Genomic DNA, 21,845 nt, shown 5'->3' on the forward strand with positions numbered 1-21,845 from the left:
AGGAACAAATCTGATACAGATAAAAGAATGAGTAATAGCTCAATACCTATTAAAAATGGGCCAGCATGGGCAGAGTTCAGGAGTTTTAGAGAAAGATACTTCTAGAAGCAATTTTCTCCAGAGGTTCTACAGTAACATCACCTAAATACTCAATACTCAGGGTCTGCAATGATGTGTTAAAGAATAAAATATCTGCAGGAAGTATGACAGTTAAAAATAATTCCTATAATATGTGAAGTTCATATTATTAGGAGAGTATGCTAACTTGAAAGAAAACTATTAATATTTTCTGACAAAACACAGTATCGTCACCAGAACATGAAGTACCACATCTTAATGAAGAGTTAATGATATTTCATTGTTTCTTACTAGATTATTTTTCCTTTATACATCATTTGATGATTCTCAGGAGTCCACAATGAGTTATAGTAAAGAATGGCCTTTCTCTGCAACTGCTGCCTCATGGCAAATCTCCCCAACTATCACAGCATGAACTCACTTTTGTTTTTCCTTCTTAACTAGAAAATGAAACTGCCTGCATTTATTAGGGAAAAACCAACATTTGTTAAGCGCTGGGTAAAATCCACAACATATTTTGATGTGCATTACTTTATTTGATCTTTACAATAACCTCATGAGGCTGCAATTATAATACATAAGGATAAGGAAAATGGCAATCAGAAAGGACAATTGCTCAGATCACACAATGGAAGATAAGAAATGAAGACTCAAATATTCAGTAAATCCTAGCTTCTTCATATATCATACAACCTTCCAATCTACATGTTGAGATTATAGTGGTTGCCAGGGGTTGGGGGGGAAAGAGGGAAGGTTGAATAGGTGGAGCACAGAAGATATTTAGGGCAGTGAAAATACTCTGTACTATAGTACAATAATGGATACATGTCATTACACATTTGCCCAAACCCACAGAATGTATACCACCAAGAGTGAACCCCAATGTAAATGTGGATTTTGGGTAATATATCAATGTAGGTTAATTTTTAACAAATGTACCACTCTGGTGGGTGGTGTTGGCAATGGGGGAAATCTATGCATGTGTGGGGGTGGGGATATATGGGAAATCTCTATACCTTCTCCTTTATTTTGCTGTGAACCTAAAAATGCTCTAAAAAATTGTCTTTAAAAAAAATAAAAACACTGCTAGAGGATACACACCAAAAAACTCAAACAAATGGAAAGACATCATGTCTGGGAGGAAAAGATTTATTCTTAATATGTCAACTGTCACTAAGATAATTTATAAATTTAGGCAAGGAGAGGAAAAAAACTAGACAAGCTAATTTTAAAAAATAATAAACATACATAAACATATATGTGTATTATACATAACATATATAAACAAAACAAGCAATTCTGAAAAGAGAAATATGAAGTAGCCTAGACTTTTCCAATCCTACATTACAAAGCCTCAATAAATTAAGCCAATGGTGCTGGTATGTGAACAGATTAATGAAACAAAAAATCCAGAAATAGACCCAAATACGTATGAGAGTTTAAACATATGTGGCACTCAAATAGTGAACAGGTCCATTAATCTCAGTTGTATTGGGGGCAACTGGGTAGCCACCTGAATAATACTCACCTAAATCTATTCCTCAGTACCATTCACCAAGTTAAATTCCAAACAGATCAAATATTTAAATGTAAGATAAAAATACTAAGAGAAGAAGTACACCCACATGAATACAGTCAACTCATCTTTGACAAAAGAGCAAAGGCAATTCAATGAAGAAAGGATAATCTTTTCAAAAAAGGGTGCTGGAAGTGGACATCCACGTGCAAAAAAATTGAACTAGACCCTGACTTTATACCTCACACAAAATTTAAGTCAAAATGGATCATAGACCTAAATGTAAAATGTAAAACTATAAAATTTTAAAAAATAAAATAGGAGAAAATCTTGGTGACCTTGTGTTGGTAATGAGTTTTAAGATACAACATCAAAAACACTATCTGTGAAAGAAAAAATTGTTAAGTTAAACTTTCATTATCACTAAAAACTTCTGCTCTACAAAAGAAACTATTGAGAGAATGAAAAAACAAGCCATAGACTGGGAGAAAATATTTGCAAAGCATGTATCTGATAAAGGATTTGTATCCAAAACATACAAAAGAACTCTTATAACTCAATAAGAAAACAACTCAATTCTAAAAATGAACAAACGACCTGAACAGACACCCCACCAAAGAAGATATACAGATAGCAAATAAGCATATGAAAAGATATTCAAGATCATGAGACATCACTACATATCTACTAGAATGGTGAAAATTTTAAAAATTGACAATACCAGGCCGGGCGCGGTGGCTCACGCCTGTAATCCTAGCACTCTGGGAGGCCGAGGTGGGCGGATCGTTTGAGCTCAGGAGTTCGAGACCAGCCTGAGCAAGAGCGAGACCCCACCTCTACTAAAAATAGAAAGAAATTATATGGACAGCTAAAAATATATATAGAAAAAATTAGCCGGGCATGGTGGCGCATGCCTGTAGTCCCAGCTACTCGGGAGGCTGAGACAGGAGGATCACTTGAGCTCAGGAGTTTGAGGTTGCTGTGAGCTAGGCTGACGCCACGGCACTCACTCTAGCCCGGGCAACAGAGTGAGACTCTGTCTCAAAAAAAAAAAATTGACAATACCAAATGTTGGCAAGGATGTGGAGCAATAAAGAACTCTCATTCATTGCTGATGGAAATGCAAAATGGACAGACATTCTGGAAGACAATCTGGTAATTTCTTACAAAGCTAAACATAATCTTAGCACATGATCCAGAAATCTTACCTCTAGGTATTTACCCAAATGAGTTGAAAACTTACATCTACACAAAAAACCTGCACATGAATGTGTGTAGCAGCTTTATTCACAATTGCCAAAACCTGGGCGCAACCAAGATATCCCTCTTGGTGAATGGATAAACAAATAATGGTGCATCCATACAATGGAATATTATTCAGTGATAAAAAGAAATGAGCTATGAAACCAAGAAAAGACATAGAAGAAACTTAAATACATATTGCTAAGTAAAAGAAGCCAATCTGAAAAGGCTACATGCTGTATGATTCCAAATATATGACATTTTGAAAAAGGCAAAACTAGGGACAATAAAAAGATCAGTGGTTTGGAGGGGAGGAAGGGACAGAGGAATAGGTAGAGCACAGGGGATTTTTAGGGCAGTGAAACTACTCTGTATGATACTTTATGGTATAAAAGTCATAATTACACTTGTCAAAACTTACAGAACATACAACACAGAGTGTACACTAATGTAAACTATTTACTTTAATTAAAAATAATGTGTCAATATTGGTTCATCAATTGTAACAACTGTACCACACTAATGCAAAATGTTAATAATAGGGAAAAACTGTATATGGAGAAAGGAGGTATACGGAAACTCTACGTACTATCTGCTCAGTGTTCTGTAAATTTTTCCTGTAAACCTAAAACTTCTTTAAAAAATGAACTCTATCAACTGAAATATCCCCAAAATGGGTGAATTCCTTCATAACAATGGCATAAGGGGGACCATAGTACAACTGAAAATCCAGAAGTCAAAAGAGAAAAGATAAATTTGACTACATAATTTTTTGAAGAACATAATAGGAAAATCCACAAGATAAATGAAAAACTTGGGGAAAAATTTTGCAGTTTGTGTCTCCTTCATATAAGGAGAATGCCTATAAATTAACAAAAATAAAGTTTAAGCTGGGTGCAGTGGCACACACCTTATAGTCCCACCTTCTCAGGAGGCTGTGGCAGGAGGATTCCTTGAGACCAGGAGTTCAAGGCTGCAGTATGCTATGATTGTACCTATGAATAACCACTGCCTGGGCAACCTGACAAGACTCCCATCTCAAAATAAACAAAGTTTAAAACACAATAGAAAAACAAGCAAAACATATTAAGCACACAAAAGTAGGATGATAGGTTGAAAGGCATTTTTTTCCCACATGGCAATTTCCAAGGTACAGCTATGATACAACTATTTGGCATAATTCTTCAGCATTCTAAATATCACTGCCAGAAAATTCTGTAAAATACTGTATTCCACAAGTCATTTTCTTACATTTTAAACAAAAATGAGGACACTGTTTCTTTGGAATTCTACTTCCTTGACATTTTTTTCTCTCAATTTCTTCTTCCCTTAAGTGGTGGGTGATATTGCCCTAGAATGCTCCCTGGATGACCCATATGCAGACAACACCTAGATGTGTACTTCTCAGGGGTTCAAATTCCTACAGCTGCCTACATGAATGACACTGAAGCATGATGGACATTCAACTTGTTAAAGTAGACTCATCTTTTGTGAATTTGCTCTTTTTCCTTGCCTTCTTCAGATGGTGATCAGATTGCATCTAGGTAGTGTGAGGTGAGAAAGAAGTAAAAGAGATGGATCAGGGATTAACTCAAATCTGTAGTTTTGCTGTTACCAAATTAACTATTACCAAGTCCAGTTACTTTCACCTCCTAAGTATTAAAAGGAAAACCCCTCCTTGCTATCTCTACTCTACCTCCCAAGATTATACAACGGCCTCACAGTGGTTTCTACATGTGCTCAAACCCAAAAAATGTTTCACATCCACCAGAAAGATCTCTCAAATACTAATTTGATCACATCACTTGCCTGCCTAGAACTCTTTGTTAAGCAATCAGGTGTTGAGATGGTCAATCAGGAAAATGAGCCAAACTAAAAGTAACAATCAAGACTTTATTCACTTACTAGGACAGTGCAAGCAAGATGAAAAAAAGAGAGGCGCTGGCTCTATAGCGTTACATTTTTCAATCCCTTGGAATGGCAACACAGGGTTAGATGGATGCAGTGGGGACACAAGAAATCACCTCATTCCAAGGAGCCGCAAACAAAAGCCCCTGCCTCTTCATGGACTTGGGGGAACAAAAGGGATAAGGAATAGGAGTAAAAAGGTACTGACTAAAAGTTGAGAAAAGCACCTTAGTCAAGGATCCCCAATAAGGTCTTAGCAGAAGCACCTAAAAGGTGCTTTAGCCAAGGGCTTTTATAAGGAGACCTCAAAATGGAGGCACCTGGGCTAGGAAAGTAGCTGTACATATGACAATGGCTGGCCTAAAGGATTAGGAAGAGGAGGGCCCTGAGTCCTTCACCCTAATTTTCTCCAGAAAACTGCAATGCACTGGGTGTGCACCAAGGCTGGTACGGTGAGGGCAGCTCTCCGCCATGAGGTCTGCCTGGCAAAGCCCTGTAATTGCATATGGTCATGAAAGATTGCACAAGGATTTTGGCCTGGAGCCGGACTCTTCACCCTTCAGTGACTACCCAAAAGCCTAAACATCTACATAAAATAGACAAGGACCCCCTTCATCTGACCCCATGCCTACTTCTCTACTCTCATCTCCATTTTATACTCTGGCAAAATCACCTTCTCCAAACTATTTCTAAACTCTATGCCTCTGTCACACAGTTCCTCCTGCTTTGCCCACCATCTTCTTCTTCACCAACCACTTATCCTTTAAGAGTCACCCCAACTGCCACCTCCTTCAGGAAGCCCACTTAATAAATATCCACCTTCACTCTAGACATAAGTAACTATTCCCTTCTCTGGCGACCCATTAGCCCTTATGCGTACATACTTCCACTATTTACTTACCACATAATAATTTGTTTCTCTCTCTGTCTCTGCAACAAACACTAAATTCCTAGACAACAGAAGCCACATCCTATTCTGTTTTTATTCCCAGTGCCTAACAAGTATCTGGCACACAGCAAAAACATGGGAACAATCTATTTGTGGAATTTGTGTTCTAAATCAGCACTAGCATAGCACTAAGAAGAGGACATGACAACAGCAGGATTGGATGAGACAAGCCCCACAGGCTATCCAGTTCAGATAACAAGATCCTTAATACTGGACATAGGGAAAAGCCATCTATGAACCAAGGGCCCTCAATCTGTCAACACCTTTATCTTGGACTTCCCAGCTTCCAGAACTTTATTATAATAGCCTAAATAGACTAAGATATCTGGCAAAATCCTCACTCCACGGAAGAATCAAAAGTAATTATATGACAATGTGGTCTTGTTGAGTCATCTCCTACTTTTATAGAAGTATGTATTAATACATGTTTCTGTATCCTTTGCCATTAACGAAATTTTAGATTGTTAATGTGGGAAAATAGAACAGTGTATGAAATTGATACCTACAAATATAATGTTAAAAAGCTAAAATATTTTAATGAACTGTGGTTGTCTAAAATGAAATCAGGCCAGGTGGGATGGCTGATGCCTGTAATCCCAGCATTTTGGGAGGCCAAGGGGGGAAGATCACTCGAGGCCAGGAGTTCAAGACCAGCCTGGGAAAGATACCATTCCCCTGTCTCTACAAAAAAAATTTTAAAAAAATTAGCTTGGCATGGTGGCACATGCCTGTAGTCCCAGATGCTCAGGAGGCTGAGGCAGGAGGACTGCTTGAGACCAGAAGTTTGACATTGCAGTGAGCTATGATCACACCACTGTACTCCAGCTTGGGCAATAGAGTGAGACCCTGTCTCAAAAATAAATAAGTTAATGAGATGAAATGAATAGATAAATAACAAGTGAATAAGTCAATAGATACCCCCTGTACTTACAAGAGAACATGAGCAACGATGGCATTCACATCAAACAAGGTGTCAGCAGGGAATTCTCTGAGCAATATGTTGCCTCTAAAAAAAGTTTAAAAATATGTTACAGAAATATTTCCTTAGAATTCAATTTATGTGTCTATCTAATACCTTGGGTTATAAGTTCTTTCATGTTGGAGGCTGTGTCTTATCCAGGTACCACACACACCTACCAGAGTGCTGGTACATAATACATTCTCATATTTATTGCATATACACTTAATAAATACATTGACTTTTATTATAAAAGCTTAGGCTCTGGACCTGGCAAAAAGACTGGTTAAAAAAAAGGGAGTCCAATTTAGGCTTTTTACTAACCTGCCTTTAACAACCACACACACACAGATTCCCCAAACTGGGCTGGGAAGAAGACAAGCAGGAGAGAAAAATAAGTGTCCCCATTAGTAGGACTTTTAAGGAAAAAGAATCTCTCCCTACTTCCTAGGCCAAATTCCAAGGGTTTGAAGAAAGAATTTGAGAAACCTCAGACAGATTAATAAATCCAAGTGCAGAGGAACCTGTAACTTGGACATTGGCATATTCTTCAAAAAGAAGGGATTTATTTCACACCCAAATATGAACCTACTCAGAACACTATATTTGCTAACCACTTACTTCCCAAGCATTTGTAGTAGGAGTTTAAGAGTCGTATGTAATATTCAAAACAACTGTGTGAGGTAGGTATCACTCTCCTCATTTTATAAATAAAGAAGTTAAAATACAGAGATATTAGGTAACAAATCTATTACTTGACTTTCTGTTAGGCTTCATATAATCTCCACTACATACAACTTTATTCTGGCTCAGTGATATTTCATATACTAATACTTGAATATTCTAAAAGTACAGCTTTATATTTGTCCATCGCACTCAAAAAAAATAGCTTACCTGAATAAATATGCTTTCATCGAATCCTTTTCTTTTCCACAGTATCTTGACATTTCTTCTTTGACACAATTAACCTTTAAAAGATTATATTTAAGGTTTAAGCTTATATATCAAAATGTCAAATTTCTTGGTTAGGGAAAGAAGAAGAATTAAACATTACACCTTGCCTCCAGGTCAAATTTTGTATTTTACTTTTTTTCCTGATTTGTATGCTACAATTGCTCACTTATTCAAATGTGTGAGATAACCCAGAGAAAGGTATTTTTTCTGTACCTAAGAGTTATATTTAATTATACTTAAGAGTTTATATTTAATTCAATCTTATGGAACAAGTAGGAGGTAACCAAGTAGAAAAGGACACATTTAGGGCAAGACAAAAAGCATGAGCAAAAGTTAGAAGCACAAAAGTAAGTGCTAAGTTGGGATCATGAAAGCATCTGTGGGGGTAGAACACAGGGATGGCAGATACTGCTGGTTTCCTACCCCAAATCCATCCTCTCCTTTTGTTTTCTAACAGAATTTTGCTTTTGCAAGTACCATGTTAAAAGGCTTTCCTAGCCTCCCCAACAGCTAGGAATGGCCAAACTGTGAGGAGAAGTCCCTGCGTTGGAATTCCTAGAAGTCTCTTAACAGATGGCTGACTGATACTCTTGCTCTTTCTACTTCTTTTTGACCAAAAACAGATAAGAACACTAGAATACCAGCAGCAATCACAGGCCATAAGGCATCTTTAAAGAAGAAACTACTTGCTAAGGACAGCAAAACAGAAAAAATGAACCTGAGTCCCCGATGATGCTAGAGCAGCCATACCAGCGCTGGATAGCTTATAATCTGAAAATAAATGCAAGGACAATAAAAAATATAAAATAAAAATATTAAAAATATAAGGGCAATCCTGGCAGCAACATGAAGTAAAAGAGAAGGTGGCAAAAGAGCACAAAGATAAGGAGGTGCAGGTTAAAAGAATATCACATTAGTATAGATCAAGGATGACTGGGACCTGAACTAACGCCAAAAAGGACAAAAGAGACTCAAGAGGTGTATAACTTGGGGGAAGATTGAGTGTGTACATACAGCATGGGACAGAGGGGGAGAAGAAGGAGAAAATGAGAATGAAGGGGTTTCTATTTGGGGCAAATGGGTAGCTACCAACATAACTAATCAAAACTTGGGCTAGAGGAATAGTTATTTTGTTTTGGATTTGATATTGGTAAGGTTTTTGTCTGTTTATTTTAAGATGGGGTTTTTTTTGTTGTTGTTCAATTTAATTTTAACAGAGTTTGAGGAAGCACAATGACAACTGGGGAAGTACAATGACAACTGGGGAAGTGACATTTGTTTAAATGGCGATTTGTTTAAATGACATTTGTTTAAATGGCAAACTGATATTCAGGAAAGATATCAGGAATAGAGAATTGGAACAAAAAGTCAGAGTATAGTCATAACCAAAAAGTGAATTTTAGTGTATGCAGTTTTTAAAAATTTTTTTAAAAAAATTTTAAAGTCAGTTCCACATATATTTGATCACCTACCATATGTCAGTCACTGTTCTAGTCACTGGGGGTATAGGTAAGTTCCAAATAAAAATCTTCAGAACTTACATTCTAAAAGTAGAAACAATAAAAAATGAATTAATATGTAATATTAAGTGCTATAAATTTAAAAATTTTAAAGGGGTAGCATGTGATAGAGTATCTTAGATAGATAATCAAAGAGGGCTTCTCTGAGGATGTGACATTTGCACAAAGAACTGAAGTAATGAAATAATGCATACAAATATATAAAAATGTGGCAGAGTAGAGTTGTAAGCAGAAGGGAAAACACCTGCAAAGGCCTGGTGATGACGGTACTTCTAGCAGGTTCAAGTTACAGAAAGATGGCCAGTAGGTATCAGGAACAAACTGAGCAAAGTAGAGGGACAGAAAACAAGATCAGAGACAAAGCCAGTGTTCACAATACTCAGGAGTTTCAATTTTCTCCTAACTGTAATGGGAAGCCTTTTTAAGCAGGGTAGCAATGTGTTCTGACACATCTGACTACGAGTGGAGAAGTTTGTCACAGGACAAGAATGAAAGGAGAAAGGCCAATCATTAGAAGGTTATTGTGGTTCCCAGATGAGAAGTGATGAAAAGGAGAAGGAGAAGTGAAAGTACAGGAAGTGGTCAGATTTGAAAAGTTTTCATTGTAGAACCCTGTAGTAGATGGATTGGTTATGAAAGAAAGAAAAGGATGATGAAAAAGTTTTTGTTTTACAAGAAGTGGTCAGATTTGAAAAGTTTTCACTGTAGAACCTTGTAGTAGATGGATTGGTTATGAGAGAAAGAAAAGGATGACGGAAAAGTTTTTGTTTTAAAATCTAATTTGATATAGTAATATAGCTACACCAGATTTCTTTTGGTTATTACTCATATAATATATCTTTTACCTTCATTTACTGTGAACACTTATTTTAGTCGCATTTCTAGATAGCATACAGTTGGATTTGGGTATTGTATTCAGCTTGACAATCTTTGTCTTAACTGGAACATTTAAGTCCATTTATATTGTAGTGTTCTTTTCATCTACCTCTGCCTCTTGCATTCTTAACTTACGAAAACAGTCTTAAATGCTTCTTTTTAGGAAGTCTTTCCCAATACCATCTGTGACTTTCCACCCTTTAAACCTCTTTCATACTTTATTTGTATCTCTATTATATAATACAATAATCAGGTTCTGCTAGTTTAAAATAATTTGTGAGCATGTTTTAGTCTCCCTATTAGGACATAAACTCTCCAAAGGAAAGGTGTGAGTCCTAGTCATCATTCTAGCCAAAAGAAAACTAAATACTATAAGCTCATTTCAATCTCACAAATATTTACTGAATATCTACTATGTGTAAGGCACTGAGCTAGGTACTCAACACAGGTTTCCTTTCCAAATAGCTCAGCATCTTCAACCATAAAATAAAGAGTCTCAGTTATGTTAGCTCATAAAGGCAACACCCTAGGCATGAAGCTTAATATTCTACTACAGTTACTAGATACAGTTACTACTTACTAGACAAATAGCATGATTACCTCTTTTGAGTTTCACACCAACCTACTATTTCATTTCTACATTTTAGCTTAAAATTTTATTCAAAGATCCTTGGAGATGAGTACCATTATCTTAAGTGAGACCTCTATACATACAGACTTGGCGCATAAAAAAAAAATTTTTTTTTAAGGTGTATAGCCAAGGTTAGTTAACCTTTCTATGCTTCCTGTCCTGGGAACTCTAGCTACAGAGTCCAAGGGGGACAACAGCCATCTCTTAGAGAAAGAAAGCTAATGAACTAAGAATACATGTACATGAAAAGTCAGGCAGACATTAATCTAAAAGAATTTAATATCACTGGGTTACTTCTCATTTGGTTTCCTGATGTATAAATTCTAAGTTTAAATTAAATAAAAGGCTTACATAGCTATCTAATGCATGATGCATATGGAAGTTTTCCATAATACTGCATGGCAAATTTGAACTTTTTTGAGAAAAATATTAAATATGTAATTTCAAGTTGAGTTGTCCTAACTTTGTTCTAAAAATAAATGTGAGAAACCAAAATATAAGCAATTACAAAGACTAAGAAGAATAGAAAAGAATTCTTTAGTTACCTCAATTTTGTTACTTCAGTTTGTGCTAATAAAAATTTAATAAATATTTGAATTTTGGCCATCTATTAAGAAACGTTCATCAGGCAAAATGAAACAAAACAAAAACATCTAACTATAGGTTTGAAAGATGAGACAATAGGGCCAATAGAGTGATTTACAGAATAATGTTAAATTCTAAGCTAAAAATTTTTAAACAGCCTTTTTTCTCTATATGTACTATGTTACACAATAATCTGAAACTATCTTTCTGTGCTTGTTTATTCTTATGAAAAAAATATATTTTTCCAGTTTGGAAAAAGATGTAAAACAAAAGTATGATAAGACACTCAGTCTTAAGCCAGAGAGTTGTAAAATATTTGTCACTAATATTTTACTAACACAAATATCTTTCTACCTTTGCAACTGAAATTCCATAGTCCTGGAGAGGTCTAACAGCCTTATTCAGTTCTTCAAGAAATACAGATGTACTTGGAGAATCTAAAATAAGAAATGTTTCATGAATGTTTATGAATTGCCCCTTAAAAAAGATGAATTTTTAAAATTAACGTCAAAATCTGCAAACACAGAATATATTCATTTATCCAACTAGCCTACAAAAACAAATAATTAAACATACCAAAGTTACATATTTTCATACTCTTATTTTCCTATTGCCTCATTATTATTTCTAATGTTTTTTCATGATATATTTTAACTTTGCAAGTGACCTTAAAAGTTTTCTAAAACAAGATTATAATAAATAAATGTTTAATTTAAACCTAGCATTCGGCATTATTCTTCCAAGTTTAATACCATACACAACACACATGTACACATACACAAAACTTTCAAAATGATTTTAAAATATCATTTTCAAAACACAATTATAATAAGGGAGCCAAAAGAAATGTGGATTTGCTTCACTTACTAATTCCAAGAATTGTATTTTTAAGGCATGAAGAGACTTAAATAAGACTATTACAATTAGTTATGTTCAATAGTCATATTAGCTAATTCAGTATAATTAATGATACAGCTAAACCAGAGTCTTAAACTAAAGCGTTACTAATGCTACATTTAAAGTTTAAAAAATATTGTTTTAAATATTTACATGTTAAAAACATGAGAAAGCATTCTTCCAGAAATGGCCACATGAAATTCAGATGTTATATTAGTAGCTAATTCCTATCTAGTATTTACTATAGACTAAGTATATTTTAAGTATACTCATTTAATCCTCACAACAACCTTATAAAGTACTATTGTCTCTTAATAAATGATGAAAGAGACACACAGAGAAGCTAAGTAACTTGACCAAGGTCACACCACAGGCCAAGTGGCAGAGTCCAGATTCAAATCCAGGCAGGCACATTATAGTAACAGCTTTATAGCACATATTGTTGATCCTGGCAGTAAGTTCCCACTGAGCTTACTGACTGAAAAGCAACACAAACATCACAAGAGTTATATTAGATTTTAAATAATACTTACCAGCTTGACAAAAATAAGCTAAAGAGGCTTTTCCCGGTTGCAACGTACTGAAATATTTCTGAGGACTCAGTTCTGGTAAAGAATCTACTGTTGACTTGTAAAAAATGCATGTTACGACAAAAGAAATCCCAACTCTAAATACATTGAAGCTGGGAGACATCACTGGCTGTAGCTGCATATGAGCAGGTGGTTTTGTCTGTTTTGTTCACTGCTATGTTCTGCTGTCTAGGACAATACTTGGCACAGAGAAGGTGTTCAACAAAGTTTTGCTGAATGGATTTATAAAATGAATGAACGAAGTAAAACCTACGAAAAGAAAAAGTCATTACTTACATTATTTGATTTTGCTAGTACTTTACCATTCCCTTTTAGTAAAAGTTTGAGTTATTGTAATACTATTGATTTTTTTTTGATACTTACAAAGATATCTAGAAAATACTTAACTAATTATCTTGAATTTCATAGATATTTACTGAAGTATGTTAAACTAATTGTCATTTTTAAGGGTTCTAAAATTCTCAAACATTATCCAATCCATTTTTTAAATTGGGCATTTTATCTTTCTCTATCTATAGCTGATTTACAATAAATACGCAAATAGTTACTTAATACCATTAACATGGGAGTGAGATATCCAAAATATGTTCCCTATATTTACTTTCTTTGTACTTTAAATCTCTTAGAAGACACCTGTTAAAACTAAGAACATTCCTTCTAAATATATACACATTTGTAACATTTAAGCCTTAGATTTCTTTATACTGCTTAGAAATTTAAATATCTTTTTCAACTCATACTTTAATTCTATTTTCTGAACTCAGATTTTGTTCTAGATATCCTCCTCTCATCTTCTTCCCTGGTGTACTTACTTCCATGCTGTCCTCTGTATCTGCTGTCAGTCTCTTTGTTTTCTTTTTTGCTACTTTCATATTTTTCTTAAACAACTTCAAGAAGTTTTTCTACTGACGATCTATGTTATCTAAGTTTACAAAAAAGATAGTTTAGGAAAATTAGTATAATATGAAAATGTCATACTTCTAGAAGGAAAAGATACACCCATAGGTATAGGTGAGAAGTTTGTTTTAATTTTTCTTTTTTAATTTCAAACAGGATCCATATCTTTCAAATGCAAGATCACTACCTTAAAATAGGCAATAGGAAAAAACAGCAAAACTTATTTCCATATACTCATAAGGGTAGAATTTTTCAATAAAGAAAAAATTATAAAAGGCTAAAAATTTATGGAAAAATCATATTGGATATTTACTCTGGTCATTCAGTATTATCAAGAAGAACATGATACCTCTCCTTAACAAGCAGGTATTCTTACAAAAGGAGCCAATTACTTATTCATAACTTCCTAATAATTCTGTTCATTAGAGCCAGTATATATCAAACAGTGAACAAATTTGCCATCAATTTTTAGTAATGAGTCAAGAGTTCAAAAACTCAAAGCAAAATGAGGAGTGTAACTGTGAGAGGTATATAAAAATGTAATTTTAATGATATAATTAAGGGGTATCCTTGACATTAAAATTGATTATACATTATAACCACCTTAAACCAGCCTATTTTAAAGCCACTTTATATTAATGGGGATGTTTTAAAATAGGTCATCCACTATTTTCTTTATATCCTAGAGAGAAATGCATGCATTTCCAAGACTAAGGGAATAACTACATAACATTCATTACTATGTATGAAGTAAGTATAACCTAATTAAACTGTAAAACATTAAGTGAAAGCAAAATTGAAAAATTCAAGGATAAAATATCATTTTCCCTGGCCTTCAGGTTACAATTCAATTATTTTAACACACTAATGTCCCTAGAATGTATTTTGTAGCACCGAAAGATCTAATTGTACATCCAGTGCTTAAATACGTTCCCACATCTTCTATCCCATTAGACGAATGAGATTACGTATGTGAAAGTACTGTGCTTTCGTCAATTAGAGACACTGGTGATCATTCTTACAGACATTTAGAGATAGGAACTCAGTAGTAATCTCTGGTTTGTTCCATCTTTGATAAGATTTGATTATTTTAACAATTATTTAAAGCAGAGAATATAGCATGGGTCAGTTAGAAATAGAATTTATGTCTTCATAATGAAATAAACATTGAATAATTATTTAACCAGAACCACAACCACAGTTGAGAGGATGGGGAGACAGAAAATAAGGAAGCACACAGTGGAATGGGAAAAAGAATGAAAGAACTATATCTTTCCCAAGACCAAAAACCAAGTTTACTGGAAATAAGAAGGTAAAAGCCCAAACAAACAGTGAGCAGTTGAAAGTAACTGCCTCTAAGGAAGAAGAAGAAATTGGGGGGGGGGGGGGTTGGGAGGAAGATACCAAGGGGACTTTTAAAGCCTGTAAGAGTCAGAACCATCTGACTCTTCAAATACTGTACCTTTTTCACTTTGTTTTAAAAAGAAAAACTATTACTAATATATAATCAAATCATCCATACTACTCATATTAATCCAATCTACCCTGTGGGGCCATTGAAGAGTGGACATTTCACATGCATGGAAACTATTAATAAATTGAATTTGCCAGAGACAAGCTGTCCTCATAAAAAGACCTTTAAACTAAAGGGAAGGGAATGTGGGTAAGGAAAAAGAATATGAGTCAAAACAGACTGAAAACAAAGATACAAAAGGTACTTGGTCACTTTCTTCCCCTCCAGTGATTAGAAAAGGGAATAAAAAACAATATTTAATACTTCAAAAATCTAAATACCAGAACAAGGTGATGAGTACCTTGGGAGAAATGTGACCTCATTATCTTAGTGTGGCAGTTCATTAGTATGGTTCTAGTTCTCCACTGAAGTATAAGGTAAGATAACACTTAAGCTCCCTCCATTCCCCACCCTCTGGTGAAATTATTTATGGCCACCATGCAACTTATTATGGCCAATAAAGAGCGAAAGTGGCATATGTCTCTTTTAGGACACAGTTTTAACAACTAGCATATGATACGTCATGCTTTATTTAGTCTTCTGTCACAGTCAATAGAAATGTTCAAATGGCGGCTGTTCTGTCAGCATTGTCCCCATCTAATGTGTATACACGAGCTCCTTACAAGCATGTGACATATGGAAGAAATAAACCCTGTTTTCTGCCACTGAGATTTGAGGGGTTATTATTGCAGCGTAAGCCAGTCTATATTCACTGGTATACAAACTAGGAGTGAAATACCGTCTTAACAAAAACCCCAAAATACTGGCTTGGGGCCAAGCAGCACCAAAGTGTTCTGGGCCTACTCAAGGAAATATTTTTCAGAGACTGGAGAGCACCAAGTGATCCACATTAAGAAGTTAAAACACTGATAAAACTGTCACTACAATATCTTGGAGGTGACATGTACCTAATAAATTTATAATGAACCTCTACCTAGGTTCCTGTGGCTAATGAACTTATTTATAGCCCTAAAAGAAGAGGTTGGAAGACAGAAGATTAGTACTGTGTGATGGCTGGCTGTGTTTAACAAGGTATTAAAACAAAGATACTCAGAGCAGAACCACCATACAGGAGACTAGATGTTCAAAACTTAAAACAATCCACCCTCCTATGGTCACGAAGCAAGCTGACAAAACTGCTCAGTCATGGAAAGAGGCCATATTCTCCACAGCCAACTTCAGATGTGGCCAAGAATTAAAATGGAAGGACCTCTTATAGGACAAAGCCAAGGACCATGGAGAACTATCCTCCAGGGCACAGGCAGAGTAAGAACTATTTGTTACTGGTCTACAATACTGAGATAAATACAGAATTTGAATGCAAATGTTTACAAGCTTTTCCAGCCATTTCATACAGTAATTTTATATTTGTTGAATCTAATAATTTTTAAAGTTGGCTTGTAATTTGATGCTTTTTATTTCATTTTTCCTATAATTCATTTTTTGGTGTTTTTTAACTGTCAAAATGTTTATTGCAAAATGGAGTCTTAGAATAAAGGAAAGCAGAGTTCATATCAAAATGAAATGTATGACACCAGTTTGGATTTCTGAATACATTGTGGACTTTGTGCTGGAATTTCAACTGTTAAATTAGTAACTGAATAGTCTTACCACACAAGAGTAAAATTTAATCTTCCATATAAACATTATACAAGATATTTGGCATAGCACTTGCTCAGAATAATAATGCAATAGAATAACTGAGAAAAAGTTTTTGTTAAAATAAAGTAATAACGTCATCTATTCAAAGCTCACAAAGAATATAAACATTTTCTATTATTTAGTACAAAAATTTTAAAAGAGCACAAAAGCAATATGTGTAGTGTATCTATCTGACATTAAAAGATATACTGCTCTGCACACAATATAAAATAATTAATGTATGTGCTCGAAACTCTAGTTCTGAAGTAAATAATCACATGTCAGAAAGCTCGTCTCCAGTAACAGAGAGCAAATAAAGTTGGAGTCTGAGGAAACAGGGCTAGTCCTCTAGATTTCTTGATAAACACTCATTTTTTTAATCACAGAAATGCTGCATCTAGAGCTGTCAAGCTATGCTACAATTGAAAGAATAGAACAGATTCTTCTCTCTGGCAATGCTTAAAATCTAAACAGGAAAACAGTCTTACTCAAAAGCAACAAAAGGTGCTCGATAATAGAAAAATTATGCTCTACTATATATGTGGTATGGTAAGACTTTTACTTTTGAAAGGCTGCAACAAGTCTAGTTTAACACTTTTAAAATACAACATTTAACTCAGAGTAAGTTTTAAAGTTGTCTTTCATAAACTCCTACCACCCTAACGAAAACTCTGAAAAATAAAGTTATGCACACAGTAGTGCTATGAGAAGTCATTTTGGATCTCTCCTACACTCTCCCCCATCCCTAATTCCTTGATTTTTAATGGGGATCATTAAGGTTTGAATACCTCAGCTAGTGTTAAACTATAATTCATTTTTATCATGTTTACTAAACATTCAAATTAAATTGGAATTGTGTTTTTAAACTAGCCTAGAGAACCCAAGGAACAAAACTAGAGCCCTAGCACCAACTGCCCAGAGAGATTTCAACTACAGATTGCTACAGTCTAGGGTCTGATATGTGTCTTCCATTCTTCCCCTCTCCGAATGGGAACACTTATAGTTATCTGCCTCACCACTACCCTATGTATTCAACAGAGCTGGGAGACATAACTTATGTTTAGACCAGTAAAGAGATTACCACTACTGGGCATTACTCAGAGATCCTGGACTTTAAGCTTAACACAGTAACTGGACAGGATGTTTGGATTATCTCCACTGGGAAAAGTCAAGGATGGAACTACATGTACGAAGGGGAGTATGTGTTGACAAGAAACATTTTCAAATGTTTCTAGTTTTCTACATGTTAAGATTATACATCCTACTTCCTTGAGTCAGGTATGGCCATGACTTGATTTGGCCAATGAAATGTACAAAGTGGCATATGTAACTTCTGGAGGTTTTTAAGGGCCAGTATACATATGTTATGAATCATGACATACTTTCCCTCTGCTATGATGACTGATTAAAATCAAAATAAGGCCTTTTCTGTCAGCCCAAGTCCCAGAAAAAGAACAACACAGGACAAAGCTTCCAGATGACTCAATGTGAACATAAAATAAACTTTGTTGTTTTAAACTCTCAAAGTTTTGGTATTACCATCACAGTAAAACCCACCCCAGTCTTGTTGGTACACCTGGTCTTATGTAATAAGTGAGAAGAGAGTAACTTGAACATAAAATGCATATCCTAGATTTTAAAGCTAGATGTTTCAAAGAATTCCCAGGAAATTGACCCAATTCCACTGTAGGAAGATTCTGAAAGGGAAGATAACTCTTTAAAATGCAATTGACTGTTAGATATGGCCATGACTTAATTTGGCCAATGAAATGTGCAAAGTGATACATGTAACTTCTAGAAGTTTTTAAAAGTCAGTATACATGTGTCATGAATCGTGACACACTGTACCTTTGCTGTTACCACAACAGATGCTAATACCAAAAGAAAGGAAAAGTCATAGGCAAATGTTTGCCAATACTACACATATACACCTCCCAACTATGTATAGACTTTTATTCTTTGGGCCTGGGAGGGGCCCTCAATTCTTCAGTATGATGCTGCTGTCAGCACGGATCAGTGTTGGCATATAAGATGTAACTTTTGTCTCATCCCTAAACTCTAAACAAGTGTGTATGCCCAGGTCATTTAAATAATAGAAAGAGTGACATGTAATTAAGGACAAATACAAGAGGGTAACAAGCACTGTTAAATGGGTCAGTGAAGCTATGGTACAAAAAGGGCTAAGCTTGCAAATGAATTGCTAAAGGCAACAAAAGTGTATTTTGTTCAGCACCAGAATATTAACAAAGCCCCCAAAGAGCATCAAGGAGGAAATGCTTCAAGAGAAAAACACCGGTCTTCCTGTTAGTAAGGAGATAGTGTGAGGATTTGCATTTATGTGTTTCTTAGGCAGGTGGAACAGCTGGTAGCCCTCTTTAGCTAAAGCAATCCCATTTTGGGATTGGGTACTGTTTATATTATAGTAATACTTGGCAAACAATTCTCTGCTTTTACATGTTTGAAAGACTACTGTGCTAGAGCAATCTGCCCTCTCAGAACAATATTCAACTTTTGTGCCTTTGTACACATTTACATTTTAGAGTATCTGGCTGCAAGCTTTTCTAGGAGAACCTTAGTTAGTTTCCCCTTTATAGGCCTAAAATTCCTTTATGAGTAACCATAAAATTAATGGCTATCCCTCTCAGGAAAAAGAGGAAATTAACAACTATAACTATTAAATAAACTGTATCAAGATTGTGGGCACTATTCTTTGGAAAAAGACACATTTCATATTTTGCAACAAATGAGGCATATAATGCTTACAAAGTTCCTGTAAGAACACTGTGTCTAAAGTTAGCTTACTTGGAGTTCAATGCTGCTACTGAAGAACAGAACCTGCTCGCTGAACCAGGCATCAAATAAAACGCAGATTAGATCTCAACACAGTTCATTATTTAAGACTTAAAGGAGGCAACAAAAGGAATCAACATCTCTCCACTTTAGAGCCCCTTCAAAACATTTGGGAGGAAAATCCTCTATCTGTACTGCCCACACTCATCCCCCAAAAAGGAAGGGAGAAAGGAGGAGGCTGGCTATCCAGACTTGCTCTGACACCCGGGGTTGGGGGGAGTCTCACAAGCAAAGACCTAAAATTAGTATGGGTACTATCCCGATGTTTACTACCACTTTAAGTGGAGAATATGGGAGAAAAAGAAAGACCCCACTAGGGAAAAAGTCTATTCACGACTTGAAATTTGTACCTCACTGATTATGGAAGATGCACAAATAGGCCATGCCAGACAATATGTGGTGTCCCTGGTTTTGACATGTGCCTAAAATCGCATAACTCTGATTTTATACTTAAGTGCTTAAGCACATAACCACAATCAATTACCTCACTGCTATCATGAGCACCTTGTCCCATAGAGAACTGTGTACTGCCCTAACCACATTCTCTAAGAATCCATGAGGTGAAGTTCTTAAGTTTCAATAAACATGAGATCCTTCTCCAAAGCACTGATGTTGGATTAGGCCTGTTAACTTCTCACACAAAGCTGTACCCTCCTGTACACTGCACTCCTCTGCTGAATGTTTCATCTGAGGAATGTCCACTTAGTGCCAGGCTTGTACATTTATCACAGTTTGTCAACACACCTATAAAGAATTCAAACCACACCAGGATCTGGTGCCTACGTGAACTGCTGTTCCAGAATCTGGAGTACAAAATAGACTTTAAAGTTCCCTGTGGAACACTTAGCTAGGGAAAAAAAAAGAAAGCAACACTCTTCTTGTGCAAAGCACAGGACAAAGGATGGTGAGGCAGGAAAGGCTGGGTCTCGATTGCTCCAGTAAATGTAGCAGCGTCTTTCACGAGGATACTGAATCTGCAATGTGCCATACATTCTAAGGATAACAAAAATTGTTTCCTCTTAATCGTGCACTACTTTTCTCATTTTATTACCAAATACAAAAAAAAAAAAAAAGCCAACAAATGTTATGTCAGGCCCAATATAGGTTGGGAGATCTGTTTATTCCTGGATTATTTACAGCAGCAACGTAACAGCATTTATTTTCTGTCAGCCCCAGGAATAGCGCCACCATCTACCATATACAGCACTAAGGCTTCCATACATGTGGAATTTAAGGAACACGGACTATTTTACTCCCTCTCCGGATAATCAAAGACTTACAGGTCTGGTTCTGCCTTTTTCCCCAAACTTATGCACAGACCATGTTTCCAAATTCTAAGTTTCAAAGAAGCCCTACTCACAGATCGCTTCGACATCCATCTGATGATAATACCATTCTTCCTTTAAAGGACATTTCCCTAGGGAGGGTTTTTCACTTAAGAGCCTCGGTTTACCCGTGGCCTCATTCCATCCCCCAGCCCTAGAAAGGACTCACGTTGGTTCCCGCCGCTCACGAAGCGAAAAAAGAAGAAAGCAAAACGCCCCATCAGAAGGGGCCAGGTGAGGCCGCTTTGGGGCCCCAGAGGCGGAGCGAGCTAGACGCCAGAGCTCGGCCGTGCAGCCTCTGCTTGAGGAAAGCCGCTTGGTCTGAATCCCCCTGTCTGCAGGCAGAAACCACAGCCTCAAGCCTCAGGGATCCGCGCCGCCACCTACCTGTCCGAGACCTGCGGGCAGGGAGCCGGGCGGTCCTTGAGGCCGCGCGGCCGACGGTTCCCGCCGCCAAACCACGGAGAAGGATGCAGAAGGCGGGGCCGCAAGGGGCCAGCCAGGCAGCCACGAACCGCTTCGTCGACCTGCGAGAGCGTGGCGCCTCGGCTCTACGCGCTTGAGGCCGCCACCTGCACAGCGGAGTCGGCCTCCTGGACAAAAAAACAACCCACAAGGCTCCTCCTTCTCCTCGTGCTCCCTACGTGAGGGAATCTCCAACCAACGGGAAGCGCAGGGGGCGGAGCAAGAGCCTCCCCTGGTGACAGACGAGTGCCGAGTCCTCCCGCCGGCGCGAACGGGCGGTGCAATAGCTGGGCCAATCAGCAGCGTGGGTGGGGAGTAGAGGGAGGGAGAAAGCAGAGAAAGCGGGCACCCAATCAGATCTCGGGGTCCCCGAGCGACTGGTTCTGCGGCCCATGGCCTTCCGAGCACGGCGCTCAGGGGGCGTGCCCGCCTGAGCCAATCGGCGCGAGC

The 21,845-nt window shown here is 36.7% G+C and overlaps 1 protein-coding gene across 1 annotated transcript in view; it reads right to left on the reverse strand.

The window, feature by feature from the left end:
• TXNDC16 (thioredoxin domain containing 16) overlaps positions 1-13,573 on the reverse strand; it is a 70,880-nt gene extending 57,307 nt beyond the window's left edge. The window contains exons 1-5 of the mRNA XM_069464896.1: positions 13,517-13,573; positions 12,648-12,953; positions 11,572-11,654; positions 7,546-7,619; positions 6,625-6,699 (exon numbers count right to left, since the gene is read on the reverse strand). Of these exons, the coding sequence (XP_069320997.1) occupies positions 6,625-6,699; positions 7,546-7,619; positions 11,572-11,654; positions 12,648-12,825 (410 nt within the window). The 5' untranslated portion in view covers positions 12,826-12,953; positions 13,517-13,573. The remainder of the gene's footprint in view (positions 1-6,624; positions 6,700-7,545; positions 7,620-11,571; positions 11,655-12,647; positions 12,954-13,516) is intronic.
• Positions 13,574-21,845: the final 8,272 nt, after the last annotated feature.

The sequence above is a fragment of the Eulemur rufifrons genome, chromosome 2 (assembly GCF_041146395.1).
Source record: "Eulemur rufifrons isolate Redbay chromosome 2, OSU_ERuf_1, whole genome shotgun sequence".
Taxonomy (NCBI): Eukaryota; Metazoa; Chordata; class Mammalia; order Primates; family Lemuridae; genus Eulemur; species Eulemur rufifrons.